At 40.1% G+C, this 16,745-nt stretch overlaps 1 protein-coding gene across 1 annotated transcript in view; it reads left to right on the forward strand.

The window, feature by feature from the left end:
* LOC124166854 (dynein axonemal heavy chain 8) overlaps nucleotides 1–16,745 on the forward strand; it is a 424,156-nt gene that overhangs the window by 112,107 nt on the left and 295,304 nt on the right. The window contains exons 20-23 of the mRNA XM_046544564.1: nucleotides 4,602–4,782; nucleotides 6,137–6,474; nucleotides 6,594–6,757; nucleotides 6,845–7,099. Of these exons, the coding sequence (XP_046400520.1) occupies nucleotides 4,602–4,782; nucleotides 6,137–6,474; nucleotides 6,594–6,757; nucleotides 6,845–7,099 (938 nt within the window). The remainder of the gene's footprint in view (nucleotides 1–4,601; nucleotides 4,783–6,136; nucleotides 6,475–6,593; nucleotides 6,758–6,844; nucleotides 7,100–16,745) is intronic.

Here is a 16,745-nt window from a genome sequence, read left to right on the forward strand (position 1 = left end):
GGTGGCATTTTATCGAACCTGAAATTTTGAACATGATAATCAGATAAATATTCTGAGCTTGTGTTCTAGGAATGAGTTGATTGATTTTGCAGTCAGCAAAGACGACTAATATTTAGAAGCTTCTTGGAGCGATATGAAGGTGGCTGTGGATGAATTATGCTGTGGGAAGACAGATGATGGAAAGTGGAGTAGTGGAATAGCAGGAAAAGTATTCTTTGAGGTCTATTCTCATCGTCATTTGAGGGTGCACCTAGGTGGATACTGAGTGTGGGATATGGGCCATTCTCTTTTTCACATTCACTCAGGACCAAAATCTTGTGTCTTTATTCATTAATATCATCTGTGATTCCTGTCATGTAGCTGGTGTAGATGTGACAGAGGAGAGAGCCGGCGCACTGAAGGAGGTTATCATGATTTATGGCTCGGTAATGAGGTGGTGCTTGAAAATTTTCCAGGAAGTGAGCTTGTTTTTTAATATGGAAGATGACTCTTCTGTTAAGCAGATGGGCTTAAACTTGGAAGCAAGAGGATGAAATACATGATGATATCATGACGAAGGTCGTAGGGGGGTTGAAGTGCTTTCTCCAGGGGTCTTGAGGGGTCTGAGACATCACTGTGCGGCCATCTCGGCACAACCATCTTGGCACGAAAGTGTATGGGCTGTCATTAAATTTTCTTTTCAGAAAAATACGATGTTAGTTTGTAGATTTGGTTGTATAAATATATATATATATATAAAATCTTGATGAAAGCGCACTAACAAGGGGAATACACGACCTTCGCATCGCCGATCGAGCTCAAATTTTGCGATTCAGTAGTTTATGGGTACAAATGTAATATGCCGCAGCGAGATGACGCACTTCTCGTAAAATTCCGAGAAAAAAGCAATTAAAAATCGTAAAAAATGAAGGTACGCTATATAAACTGTTTTGAACGCCTTCATTAAACAAGTGGGCGACAGCCCAGTGGATACGGTGTCCGATTGTGGAGGTGAAGGGAGCGAGATCGATGCTCGCTCAGGGAACTTTTTTTGTGTTAATTTTTAAGAATTTTATCGTTTAAATTTTAAACTTCGCTTTCTTATCTTCGTTACTACTATGGAATATATTTTTAAAAGAGTTTTTTTTTTATATTTAAATCAGGAATGGATCAGCTTGGGATTAGGAACTGAGGATGAAGGGTGGATAGAAACCCGGCATCGGCATTAGCCTGCTCTTAACGAAAGGCGCCAAGGGGACCACGGCTTAACGTCCCATCCGTCGGACGGTGTACTGCACAACTAGTGTAATCCACATTACACGCAGGGATTGAATTTAGGAATGCCCCTTAATTCTTTTCCGAGATTTGGATGTGGAAGGCCAGTACACTGCCTCACCACTCCAGTTAATCCTTTATTTGCAATTTTCAGGATGGAACTCATCATAAAGACATGCAAAGCAAAGTGATTTGCGGCACCACGAACAAGCAGAAAAGGCGTTTTTTCTACAACTGCAACGTCTGTCCATAATTTTTTAAGGAAAACACACATCATTTACATGAGTTAACGTGTGCGTGGCACTATTGCTGGAAGCTGCTCATCGATAAAAATTATATTACCTGCGAACCACGCGTTCAACATTCCGATAGATCAGACGCTATAGGAAATGAAATATTTCGCAGAATAATGGAGATGCTGGAAGAGTATCAATTGGTTGAAGAGGAGGAACTGGTAGTTCGGGACATTGGTGACGACAATGAATTGTATTCAAGTGTTTCTGAAGTGGAGTCTGGGACTGAAGACGGAGAAGACTCGGATTCCTTTGATACCAAGGGAGAGGAAACCTCTCCAGTCCAAAATATTCCTCTTGAATATAAGAAGAAAGTGGTGGCCCTCGCAAAGCTGTATCCATCATGCAGTTTAACAACTCTGCAGAAGAAAGGGGCATCCCATCTCAAACGGAAGGGTGATATTATAAAACGGGAGGAAGGCATAAGAAAAGGCGGAACGAGGCACGACAAGTTCGCTGCCATCAATGCATCGACACATGAGAGGTTTTTGGAGGCTTGGGACAATTACGAGCAAGTGACGACGAGAACTTGCAGTGGGCCATGGCAGCAGCATCGCCACTTCAATCTGAAAATTTTCGTTTTACTGCCAGTATTTCTTGGGCAGCAAAGTTTAAATCAAAATTTAACATACGGCAAAGGAAGATAACAAAATTCATCAGCGCAAGAGACGCAACAACACTTGAGGAAACTCTGCAAAGTGCATAGACGTTCAGGACGCAGATGAGATCCCTAATCCCCCGTTTCGATGCTGACCTGGTTATTAATACTGACCAAACGGGCTGCCAGTATCAGTTTTCATTTGATAGGTCTCTCGACCTGAAGGGAGTTTAAACGGTTCTGGTGAAGAAAAAAAGCTTGAATAAGTTAACTCACTAGTACACAGCCGAGTATGGCATGACTCTGTCAGGAAAGCTATTACCCAAGGTGTATTTGTGCCTTCAAGATCCTGGTGGAAAATTTGGACCAATAGTGAAAAGAAATGTCGATTATTTGACCGAAAGATTTAAAAATGTGTTTGTAACGTGCTCAAAATCGGGAAAACTGACGACAAATATTTATGACACCTTTTTAGAAAATCTGTTGAAACCACATGTCAACGGAGAGAAGTTTCTACTTTTAATAGATTCGTGGGGAGGGCAGACGAACCCAGCAATTTACGATGACGTTTTTGCGGATGACAAGGGAGAGGCATCGTGCACTCTGAAAGTGATACCTCCAAAATGTACCCCATTATGCCAGCCATGCGACGTGTATTTTTTCAGGCAGGTGAAAATATTTATAAAACATTTACAGAATTCCTCGATTCTATTGGAGGAAAATCGGGATATTGCGTCAAGAGAAGACGCAATAAAAATACATGCGTTAATTCATAACCAATTAAGTGCTCCGATTTTCCAAAACATGTTAAAATATGCATGGTTTGCATCGAAGCTCGCTGGCACGAGACAATTTTTCGTAAATGTAAATGACGTGTGTTTTCCTTAAAAAATAATGGACTGACGTTGCAGTTGTAGAAAAAACGCCTTTTCTGCTTGTTCGTGGTGCCGCAAATCACTTTGCTTTGCATGTCTTTATGATGAGTTCCATCCTGAAACTTGCAAATAAAGGATTAACTGGAGTGGTGAGGCAGTGTACTGGCCTTCCACATCCAAATCTCGGAAAAGAATTAAGGGGCATTCCTAAATTCAATCCCTGCGTGCAATGTGGATTACACTAGTTGTGCAGTACACCGTCCGTCGGATGGGACGTTAAGCCGTGGTCCCCTTGGCGCCTTTCGTTAAGTCAGGCTAATGCCGATGCCGGGTTTCTATCCACCCTTCATCCTCAGTTCCTAATCCCAAGCTGATCCATTCCTGATTTAAATATTAAAAAAAAACTCTTTTAAAAATATATTCCATAGTAGTAACGAAGATAAGAAAGCGAACTTTAAAAATTTAAACAATAAAATTCTTAAAAATGAACTTTTTTCACGGAATTTTACGAGAAGTGCGTCATCTCGCTGCGGCATATTACATTTGTACCCATAAACTACCGAATCGCAAAATTTGAGCTCGATCGGCGATGCGAAGGTCGTGTATTCCCCTTGTAAGCGATAATATAAGTATATGGCCAATCGAGGCGAACGAACAAAAATTGTACTAATAAAAACATAGACACACGTAAAAAAGGGGACACACAAAAAAACGTTCAGACGTTTCAGTGGATTGATCCGCTATCCTCAGTGCTGAAGGTGAACTGCTGCAGGCAGGGTAAGTTCCTCCAGTCGCCCTCCTTGGTGAGGTAGTGGGGGTGGAAGAAGGGGAGAGGGGGGGAAAGGGAGGGTAGGGTTTGTTTTGGCTTTTAATGGGCGATGTTAAGCCCGGGCGTTTCAAACGCCCTTTCAACCCAGATGTGGGCCATCTCCCTCGTCCTCACCTCGATGATAGTTGCCCTCTCTGGCAAAACTTCAATGAAGGTTAGGGAAAAACATTGGTCGAAGGTACTGTTGTGTGAGGAAGTGTGAATGGGGATGGGTTCATGAAAGGGGGGAGTTTTGCAGGAGTGCCTGTGGTTATTCATACGGATGGATATGGGTGTGGTACATTCTCCTATGTAGTACGCGGGGCAAAAATTACAAAATAGCCTGTATACAACGTTGAAGGAAGTGCAAGACGGTGTGGAGGAGGATCTATTGATGACAGGGGTAGCAGGGGGCAGCACTTGCAACGGGGGCGGTTGCATGGAGTCAGGGAGGAGTGTACCACACCCATATCCATCCGAATGAATAACCACAGGCACTCCTGCAAAAACCCTCAACTCCACCTCATCCGTTTCGTTAAATACAAATTTTGGAACATTGCAATATCTTTTAAAATACTGCATGTTGTGCAAAAAGGCTCCAGGGTGTTTGTTTTTATACTTAAATGAAGATAATTGTGGAATTAAATCAAAATTGGCTATCCCAAGGGACTTTTTAGCAACTTTTCTGGTCAAATTTGGGTGGGTCCCCATTTCATTTCTAAGAAAGGTGAACATGGTGTTCTAATGGCTAAATGGATGGTTGTATATTTCAGAAATATCTGGCATATTCGTATCTCTGGGCAGAAGATAGAGAGGATCAAGTGAAGAAATTTGTTGAAGGGAAACCTATTGTTGACTTTGTGCTTGAGGAATTCAGGAAGTACGAGGACCTGGTTGAAGAAATAAATAGCCTCCCCTCGTCACACACTGTTGGTCCTCTAATAATACAAACTGGTAAGCTGTCTTATTGTGTCATAGTAAATGCTATGAATTTTGATATAACAGTCTTATTTATTAGGCATTTATAAATCTAAATCTCGAATACAAGTTGCATTAGTCTTCTTCAAAAGAATTTCATTAGGCTAGCACAGTATGGCACACAATGAAATCAAATCTAATTCAGAATAATGACACAATGCTGTTGCACTAAAAAAATCATTTAAGGAATAAAATGCTTTTTGCAGCAGTCAGGCATAAACATTAGTTTTGAATTTTGACACAATAACATGTCTAGGGTATTTATGGAAAAGATTTGGTGAGTTGACAGCAGTGAGGGACTTGTAGGGATTCAATATTTTCAACCTGCAACCCGCTCAGCGGCTAAGGCAGCTACATCTTTTCACTTCACCTCTCCTTAATGCATATGGAAAGGCTACTGAAGTACTGTCGCTTTCATCCCAGAAAAAAAATTGAACCAAAATAGTTTATTGCAGAATTAAGAGCAAAATTTTATAACTATTGTCCTACGAAACCAATAACATTTGATTTTATTTTTGCATTAATTTCTCCAACTATCCAAAAGCGGAACTCAAGCTATAGGCAAGGTATAAATGTTGAGGAAAGACTTCTGATCACATTAAGGTAGGATTAATAATTTTACCAGTTCCCTCAACAACAAGACAATACTGGAATCCACTACTTTCGGCTGTTGCGATAACTGCACTGCATCTGGTGGCGCTCCCTGTGCATACGCAGAGTGTTTTGTCTGAAGCTTTTTGCCGACGGACAAAAATTAACTAGGCAGTGCTGTGAAGTGGTGTGTGGAAGTCACTGCTTAGAGCTGCTGCGGCCATGCCACGCCACACTCAACAAAATTATTTCTCAGTGTTATCCTCACTGACAACCTTGACTGGTCATCCCATATTGACTATAAAATGAATAAACTCTACCACTGGCATACAACCATGCCTCGTATAGCGCAAGGGATGCATTCCTTGGGGTCTTTGCTCTATACGAATCTGCGTTATATGAGAGCGTTTTAACATTTATTAACATTGTTTTAACGTTTAGAGGAAATTCGATACCCAACACCTATGTTACCAGGAACGCATCCCTGTCTTCCCAATTTTAAAACGCTCTCATGTAACGCAAATTCGTATAGTGCAGACCCCAAGGAACGCATCCCTTGAGCTATATGAGTCATGGGTATATAGTAAAATGATAACCTTAGTTATGTGCAAATACAGTTTTCTAATTCTTTGGGTGCTTACACCAGTTATGTATTAGGAATTCAGAATTATTATTGATTAGTGTATTTTTTCCAGTATTTCAAACTCTGTTTCATTGTGACAATGGGATGATCTTTCAGGGGAATTTAAGAGCGCTTTGGTCCAAGAAGTAATAGCATGGAAGCTTCTACTGGGCAAATATTTGAGTGAGTACAACCATGAGGTATTGAATGAGCTGCATGAGTTCATCAGTGAGCACACTGCTACACTACAGAAGCCAATCAAAGACTTGGAAGATGTTCGCGTGGCAATGGCATGTTTGGACGAAATAAGGGAGAACCACATAAGGATTGACATGGCTATTGGGCCATTGGAAGAAGTGTATGCTGTTTTGAATGCATTCAGCATTGAAATTCCTCAAGAGGACACAGAGCGAGTTGATGCCATCAGATATGCATTCCAGAAGATGGTTGAGCAGGTAAGTTCTTGTGAGCTATAATGAGCTGGTAGAAAATGTCATGTCCACCTTATTTTGAACGTTTCCTGTGTGACTTCTCAGAATGTGACGTTTCAACTTTCTTTCCACTCATTCGTTAGGCCACTCTCAGTCAAGTGGAATTGGTTGAGATCCAGGAGCCATTCAAGCAAGAGCTCCTCAATGGTGTGGCACAGTTCAAGGAGGATGTTGAGTACTTTGATCGAGATTTCATTGAGAATGGGCCAATGGTTGAGGGAATACCGGCTCGAGAAGCCAGTGACAGGTGAGAGTGATTACTGCTCGAAATTTACCGTGTGCAGTCATACTATAATTGAGTTTAATGCATTATGCTTAAGTTTCCTTCCCTTAGGGTCCTGATGTTTCAGTCTCGCTTTGATGACCTTTGGCAGAAGTATGAAACATATAGTGGCGGAGAGAAGTTATTTGGCCTTGAAGTTAATGAATACCCTATTTTGGTCCAACGGAAGAAGGAGTTTAATCTTCTTCAGAAGCTATATGGCTTGTACAATGCTGTCATGAGAGCCATTGATGGCTATTATGATATCGTGTGGTCTGAAGTTGATATTGCAGCTATCAATGAAGAGCTACAAGACTTTCAGCTGAGGTGAGTAATTGAATTTAGTTGTTGAGTGTCTGACCAGTATTCCTAAATGCTACTGTCCCAGTACACATGAGTGGGCACAAAGTTATCACTTTCCCCACAATTTGTTGCCTGGACTGTCTTTAAAATCAAACCTGTCAATTTGGAGGGATAGAAGTAAATATTTTATTTCATTGTTACATTACAATAATTCAAAAATAATTGGAAGCATAATATGTCTTCCACACAGTGCGTACGTATACAGTATGATGCGGAAATTCACACTTAGGTTGAAAATGATATTTTAAAAGTGATACTAGCATCCAAAAAAATATTATAGACACTCATAGTTGCAAACAAGACAACATATACTCTAACATGAAAAAGCGTGCACAAACATGGCATGTGGCGTTTTTGCAGTGTCTTATCCTGAGGCCTGGAGCAGAGGTGGAGTGGATCAAGTGGCAGCATGTTGTAACGGAGCGCTCAATCAGAGTAGGCCCTCGGTTGCAAATACAGTAATCTCTCGATTATACTAAGACAGCGGAACCAGAAATACATGCTTCGTAATATCGGGTTTCGTAATTTCCAACCTTTTTAATTAGTCGTGAAAAAATGTTTGCTTTTGTTCCTACCCCCCATTTTATGTTTTTAGTTGCCTTATTTAAAGTTTTCGGTGGCTATTTAAGATGAAATTTAAAAAAAAATTAATCTTTTTTATTGATTTAATGCTGTGAAAGAAATGTGCGTTAGAAATCACACAACCCTAAATTTCCCATTTTTTTACTGTTAAATATCAACTAAAGAAATATGGCATGTTATTGTTAAAGAAATTCCAGTCCATTTTAGAAAACGTAATCAAATAACACCTTAAAAATTTTTGTATAAGAATTTAGGGTAAGAAATTTGTGGTCATTAACAAACAGCAACTATTATGTTCACATAAGTTATATATTTGTTTTCAACGCCTACGACGTTTTAATGGCGTCCTGCCTAACTGCCATTTGTGATGCCCTCTATCCTTCAGTGACAGAAAAAAAAGAAAAACCTGGGTCATAGCCCATTTCAGAATTCCATGTAAAATCCATAAATTAATATGAAATTTAAAAAAATGCGAGGTAACTATATAAAACGAATGGGGGTGATTTGTAACAGTGATTTCAATAATTATAAGAGAGAAAAAAAATTATCGTCACTGAGACGCGATTTCCAGGCACACAGCAGGAATCATTGGACCTGCACCCTAGACCGCTCAGCCATCACTGCAGATGATATATGAGGAATACTGAACGGAAGTAATCTTGTGCAAAATCGTTACGTGCGAATATCTCTCCAACCTGGGCCTATGTGGAAGGAAGCCGTGACACTTTTTCTATCTTACCTATATAGTTTCAGAAAATAACATCTGCATCAATATCATGACTCTCGCGATGTCTCCTTATTGGTTAAAAATTTTCGAAGTGCCAATGAATGACTTACGTCGATGGATCTCCAAGAATGTTGTTTAAAACGCAAATCATGATTTATGGAAGCAATTGAACTCTTGATTGCGGAACATTGTTTTGGTCCCTAACTCAGTTGATTTTCGGACTTAAGTTTTTGGCACCTTCTTTGAATTGCTGTATACAATTTGTATACACTGTATTCAATTGTATGTGCTGTATACAGCATGTGACTTTATACAATTTATACAGTTTGTATACAAATTGTATACTTTGTTTACAAATTGTATACAACCTACATAAGTTGTATAAAATTTTTATATGTAGGATATGATTTTCTACCGGCAAATATTTGAAGTAAATTATTTTAGGGCTCTCCATCCGGCTGTCGTGCTCCATCAGCGGAAGTTAAAATGGAAGAATTTTTATTCGTCATCGAGGCCAGGTCATTGATGCCAGGATTGAGGTGCCATGTTTATATAACAAGTCTCTCTTCTTTAATGCAGACTGGAGCAAGGTTCCTACTGGAAAAAAGCTGGAGAAGCATCTTCCTTTTAGGGGATATAAAGAGAGAAACGTTATTGTACACATTCATTTTTTTGCTGCAACACGCGTTTTATCATTTGTCAAGATATTTAAGTGAAATATTGGTTCAGTTGCGTTTATTCCCAAATGATACCGCAAGGTGTGTACCTTAACCTCATATAGTTTTTGAGTTTCTTTCTCCATCATATAGAAAATACAATGCATCATTAATATAGAGAAAATATTTTATTTATGTTACCACTAAATTAAATATTTGTGTGGAAAGGACAAAGCAAATAACTAATTTCTATTGAAAGTCTGCAGAGAAGAAGAGGTGCAATTATAAAATTCCGGAAGTATCAACGGCATTGATGACGGAAAAGTCTGCGATTGAATCGTTGGCAGAGAGGTAAATGGACGGACAGACTCCTGAGAAGAATTTAATTTAAAGATGTGCCAATAGTATCCTCAAATACTCGAATACTAGAAAATATTAGATATTCGAGTTCTCGAATTATTATGCTAAAGGTACAGTCTCGAATACCTCCAATACTTTGAGTTTCGCGCCATACACTGTCGAATGCACGTCGTTGGTAGTTGACTCGGAAAAATGTAGAGAACTCTTGTAGTTTAGTGTATGCAGCACCGTTTTAGGCAAGTTGACGAACTACATCAAATTCGCGGATTAGAGCGGTGAAAAGAGTTTGACGTGGGGAACCGAAAATGATCGGGTGAAAAAATCCGAAAATCCCCGACTTCCCCCACCAGGAGAACCTCAGTGCCGAAGGATAATAACTATGTAGCGCAATTCCCAAAATCCGCTACCCCCTCCATCCATCAGCCCTCGGCCCCTCCTCCGAAGCTTTTCTCCTCTCCGAAATCAAACAAAAGGCCCCAGCTCGTGCAGGGTTTGTATTACGAAGCCCATAAATCAAAAGCTTCATATGAAAATATCAAGTAACAGGAGAATAATAGAATCGTCTTTCACCCTTCTCTCTTTCTCCCCCACTGACCTTTTTCTTCCTACCTGCTTCGAAGTTTCCAGTTTCTGGAGGTCAACTGCTGCATGAGTCGTCTATTAGCCCAAAAGGTGTCTAACAATGACTTTCAGCAATTGATATTACACCTTTATTGGATTGAAATATTAGTAATGTGCGCGTAATTTAGAAAAGAATAAGACCAAACACGATGTATTTCTGGCTTTATTTAAGCATTTTACGCAAGGAAATAAAAGTCAAAATATGACGGAGACTAAGCATTCTGGCAAAACTCGATATCCTCGTAGCAGAGCTTCTCGGAAGTTGATGCGGTATTTTTTTCCGAAAACATATATCAAGTTAGAATTTATGAGGTAAGCTATATAAATCTCTATTGTCACAGTCACAGATGAAGGGATATTTTCTCGGGATATTTGGTTTCTCCGTGATAGCAATTTGAATTCATCTGCTGATCTCGTGAGAACTTCCAAAGATGGACGGAAAATAATTGAAGAAGAAAATCTTTTGGAGGAGCGCGTATATTTTGCAAAAAGCCTAAGATTGTCCGCTAACACTTGACAGAAGGAGTGGGGGTAAAGCAAGCTACCTGTTGAAAATAGGAAGTTGGGTGAAGCGGAGTATCAGATGGGCGTGCCGCTGAAATGGCGTTTGGTAGATATGAATGTATGCATCAGACAGAAATCCATCGTAGCAGATGGTGTAAATGCCGAGACGGCATGAAATCATTTTTTCTCGAGGTGGTGTGTCCCCTTAGGATATTTGAAAGAGATGTTAGTTGAATCAACTATATGCCCAAATTGTTTCCATAAAATGAAAATATTCCATTAATCAGCTAAATTCCTGTTTGAATCCTTTAAAGGGAATCACAATTACTCCCCAAAATCCTGAGTTTTACTGCTGCATAGGCAACCTAGTCAAACATTCTCATATTCGTTTCTTTGGTTCATCCCTTTGAAAAACGATAGATTGAGTTTCCACTGTGTACCTTTTTATTTATACATTCATCAAGTGAAATAGATGAAGAAACCTACGTTTAGTAGGCTTTGCACAATTCTAGTATTAGAGATATTCAAATATTCGAGCAATGAATTAATATTCGAATTCCATATTCCAGTTCGAGAAATCTGCTATTCGACCCATCTCTAATTTAATTCAATCATTACTTAGTCTTTCTTTCTACCTTCTGCACTAATATTTATTTCTGTTTATGGCACGTCTATTTCTAGCGCTAAAACTAAAAAAACTTTTTTCTATACCAGCGTTATCTAGTATCATTTTAAATATGGTGAAGAATGAATGGCGCCATGAATTTACCAAAGTCTTTTCACCGGGACCACAATTTCACTTCGTATTATCGAAAATTTCGTAATAACCTGCTTCGTATAATCTAGAGTTCACTATAGCGATACATATATTTGTTCTGCTAATGAGGAGTCTCAAATGGATATTACCTGGTGCTCTACATTGCTTTATAGTTGGACAGGCTAATTTACCTTTGCCATGGCTCAAAATTGATCAAAAATAGTATGATGACAATTCAAATTGATAGCCATGCCAATTTTAAATACAAATCTCCTCTTGATATTTATGTTTATAGTCTCTCATTTCTGGCTATCGTATTTCATTATTGCATTGCATGAATATTATATTTTAGCATGAATATAAGTATTTATTGTTCAGTGTATCATTATATAATCATGGTAATTGTAGTAAATAGCGAAGAATTTATTACATTATCGATATATCTGATGCAGTTCTGTAACCTGCCTATAAGCTATAATAAAAATAATAATATGTAATACCGTATAAGCTTGTGTAAGAGGCGCACACGTGTAAGAGGCGCACCCCTATTTTGAGGATCGAAGCTATGAAGAAAAAAAATTTTGCGACATTTTTTTTATCCTATCGTGCGGTGTTGCAGACGTATGCCTGGAATTTCGACAGTTATCGAAATGCCCTCTTTCAGTACTATTTGAAAAAGGAAATTTTGATAACTGCGGCGGCATAAGAGGGAGTAGAAAGAGTTCCGATCCTCTCTTTGCATATGCCATCGCTCTACGTTGCTTGTCCTACTCACGAACAATTTTGTTTAAAAGCTCTCGCAGGAGTATTGCAATAGAATTGCAGCCGTGGAAAATTTTAAGGCAAAACACGACAGGCAAATGGCATGAGCTTTCCCAAGAGATTGAACAACAATCGGGGCAATCTCAGTGCCGTAGGATAATAACCACGTCGTAGATTTAAGGCCCCTTGCACACGCACTGATTTTGGACGGCCGGTAAAATATCGGCCGTCCACATTCCAATAGTGAACAATGGGAGAGCATTGGAGCTTGCACATGTACCGACCACACGCCGGCACCAGCAGGATGCCGGTTAGCTGCCGGCTATTGTCACTGTGGATCGCCGACGCCGGCTCAAAAACTTAGCAACGTATCTTTTGACCGGTAAAAATCCGGCGTGTGTGCAAGCATCACTTCGCCGGTAAAATGTCGGCCAATATTTTACCGGCCGTCCAAAATCGGTGTGTGTGCAAGGGGCCTAACGGAACTACTCTCGGCTCTCCATCAGCTAATGCCTCTGCCGTTTTTTTCCTTTCCGAGACTCCACAGGAAAATATCAAGTTACAGGGGAACAATGGAAACGTGTTTCATCCCTACCCCATTCCACCAACTGACCTTTTTCAGTCTACCAGGTTCAATTCCCCAAGTTTCTGGAGGTCAAATGCTACGTGAGTCACCTTCTGAGCTCGAAGATATCTCGATATCTTTCAGCAATTGTATGACACGCACGAGGTTCTAAAAAGAATTAGATCTAACACCACGTATATCTTACAGCATTTAAGTTTTTTGAGCTCTAATTGATTGACACAAAGATTTATAGCTAAAATAAGGCTACTAATATTCAACATAGTCCAAACAGCACAATTTCGGAAGAAACAAGCGTAGCATAAGCGCATTCAAACAAGACGAGACGGACTGGAAACTCAGGCAACGCAAACTGCGTATATCACATTGCTGCGCCTTCGCCCCTTCGCTTTAAAGTAGGGATGGGTCGAATAGTAGATTTCTCAAATTCGAATATCGAATTCGAATATTAAATCATAGCTCGAATATTCGAATACCTCGAATTTCGAATACCTCGAATACTAAACGATGAATGTGAAAATGTTTGACTAGGTCGCCTATGCAGCAGGAAACCCAAGATTTTGGCGAGTAATTGTGATTGCCTTTAAAGGATTCAAACAGGAATTTAGCTGATTAATGGAATATTTTAATTTTATGTAAACAATAGGGTAGTTTCCTTCATTAAAGAAAACGAAAGGTATTGATTGTGATTCGTTACCCACCATTAGTGTATTCATAATATACAAATTATTTTGTTCTAGAAATACCGGCTTAGACTAATGGCAATGTTCAATTTTACCTCATTTGAAAAAGGCCAGATTGGCGCCTATGCGATGCCACTCCACGTGACATCACAGGGACCTAGTTTCTACACGAGAGGATCGGAGGTTTACATCGTCTGAGGTTACCAATGCATGCATGAGGCACAGAGCTCAGGGAAACATGTCTTAATAATCACACAGTCTGTTTGATAAGGTATTAATAATCCTTATTTAAGCCAAGCGCTACCAGCTAGCATGGTACTCGGCTACCTGCTAGCATCCTGCGTCGTAATAGCGCTCAGAGCCTCGCCCCAAGGTCACCTCACTTGCGGCAGCGGGAACCAGAACGACGTCACGCGGAGTTTTTCCCGGCATTCATACTTACCCGTCGCGTTTTCGCGCGCTTGAAAATTTTCACTTTTAATTCAATCGCGAAAAATAGATATCGTCTTATAAAACTCTAAAAGCGTTAAATACGTACTTCAGGAGTATTAATATTTCGATTTAGGCAATAAAATAACCCACCCTATTTGAGCATTACGCCTCCGTCGTATTTCTTCTTCTTCCCGGTATTTATTTTCCTGCGCAAAATGCTTAAATAAAGTCAGAAATATGTCGTGTTTGGTCTTATTCTTTTTTAAATTACGCGCACATTACTAATATTTCATTGCAATAAAGGTGTAATAACAATTGCCTAAAGTCATTGTTAGACACCTTTCGGGCTAGTAGATGACTCATGCAGCAGTTGACCTCCAGAAAGGGGGGAATTCGAAGCAGGTAGGTAGAAAAAGGTCAGTGGGTGAGAAAAGGGGGTGGGCGCGAGACACGTTTTTATTTTTCTCGCGTAACTTGATATTTTTTGAAGCTAAGGTCTTTGTAATACAATCCCTGCACGAGCTGGGATCTTTTGTTTGATTTCGGAGAAGAGGAAATCGTCAAGAGTGGGTGAGGCGAATGCTGAATGGAGGGGGATAGCAGATCGTGGGAAATGCGCCAATGTCACTATCCCACGACACTGAGTTCCTCCCTATGGTAGTTTCATCTCCTGGGGAAGATTCAAAATAAGTGCCTGTCATTATTAGCCACAAAGGACACACGGCAAACACCTCCTCTCATTTTATCAAAAGATGGATGCGGGAAAATGGTCAGTGGGGAGAAAGAGGGAATTGTGAAACACGATTCTATTATTTTCCGGTAACTTGATATTTTTTTCAAAGCTGAGGTCTTCGTAATACGATCCCTGCACGAGCCGGGACCTTTTTTTTGTTTTCGGGGAAGAGGAAATCGTCGGAGGGGGTGGGGCGAACGCTGAATGGATGGGGATAGCGCATCGTGGGAAATGCGCCAATGTTGCTATCCCACGGAACTGAGGTTCTCCTGATAGGGGACACCTGGGAATTTCGGATTTTTTTCATCCGATCAATTTCGGTTCCCCACGTCGAACTCTTTTCACCGCTCGAACCCGCGAATTTGATGTATTTCGTCAGCTTGCCTAAAACGGCGCTGCATGCAGTAGACGACTAGAGTTCTCATTTTTCCGAGTCAACTACCAACGACGTGCGAGCGTCAGTGTATGACGCGAAATTCAAAGTATTCGAGGTATTCGAGACGGTACCTTTGGCATAACTATTCGAGATCTCGAATATCGAATACTTTCTATTATTCGAGGTATTCGAGTATTCGCGGATACTATTCGCACATCTCTACTTTAAAGGCAACGACGTCACATGCAAGATCGGACGTGTTCGAATTTTTTCAACCGCAGGTTGTGACACCAATATTACTAAATGCAGTATAAATGCCGCGGGATGCCCACTCGTGCAATAAATTTAGCGCGCGCTCCGGAGCGAATCACCCAGTGCGATCGTTTCAATGTTCACCTCTGGGGTACCGACATGACGGCGCGATGCTTGCAAGAAATTCAAACAGGAGCATTTTAAAACTACGTCACTAAGGGAGAAACTCCCTGCCTGCCGCTTGATTTTGACCCAGGGTTTCAGATGACTGACTCACGCTGAAAACCAAGGCCAATCAGTTCCCCTTGAACTTGCAACCGGTGAAGGGGAGGGGGGGAAGATAAGAAGTTTGTGTAAGAGGCGCACCCCCGTTTTCGGCTGCAATATCTGGGAAAAAAGGTGCGCCTCTTATACGCGCTTATACGGTACTCTTTATTTGCCTAGAGATCATTTTACAGAACAGTGAGTTATGTACATGAAATAAGGAACGTCAATTATTACCAGGGATTACCACATATTACAATCACCAAGGTTAAACATAGGACGTATAAAACGGGAGAGAAACATAATTAAGATTGAACTCGATCTGGAAACAAATTTTGAGTTCTTAAACTCCTTGATAGAATAAAACTGATTATTTTTTAGAAACATCAACAATTTCCTTTTGAACATCATTGTTTTCTCTTGATTTTTGATGTCAGGAGGGAGCCTGTTGAAAATTAACAGGCCCATATGTTTAGGACCTTGAGCAGTGTTTAAGGTCCTGATAAAAGATTGGTGTAGATCTCTACAGGTCCTAGTTTGATAGCAGTGGAAATTGTCATTGGTCATGTACTGGTTTCTGTTTCTCAAAGTAAATAGACTTAGAACATATATATATGTTATAGGGAGTTATGGCAGTGGTAATAAGATTCACACAGCGTTAGTTCAACAAGATATATTCGGATATAAACGGATACAACTCAATTGTACATTAGGCGCGAACACACACAGAGAGACCACTAGCGTGCACCGGAAGTGCGCGCGCACACAATCGACAATCATCCAATACAATCGATAGTATCGAACAATCGATACAGGATCATAGCAGACAGACATAAAGAAACTATTGAGCACACCCTTCAACAATATATAGACACAAGGTATGGTTAGAATACTAAGTTTTTTGAAAAGAGAGAGGCAGGGTGCATGATGGGGAGCATTACAAACTAGTCGTATGACACGTTTTTGCGTTTTAAAAATTGAATCACAGTGAGGAGAGGAACCCCAGAACAAGATACTGTAGACAACCAGAGAATAAAATTCACCATAATAAATTGAAAGTATAACATCAATACTGACAGAATTCCTGATGCTTCTAATGAGGGAACAAATAGAATTCAACTTGCCACAGAGATTACGTACGTACGTGTTCCTCCCAGGAGACATTTCTATTTAATATAACACCCAAGAACTTGGGGCTTGTGATTTTGGGAAGGCATTTACCTTCAATGTCAATGGCTACTGAGGCAGAGGCTTTGTTTTTGTTGGAGGAGTAAATTAATCCCGACTTATCAGTATTGAGTTTCAGTAAAATATGTAA

This window comes from Ischnura elegans, chromosome 10 (genome assembly GCF_921293095.1).
Source record: "Ischnura elegans chromosome 10, ioIscEleg1.1, whole genome shotgun sequence".
Taxonomy (NCBI): Eukaryota; Metazoa; Arthropoda; class Insecta; order Odonata; family Coenagrionidae; genus Ischnura; species Ischnura elegans.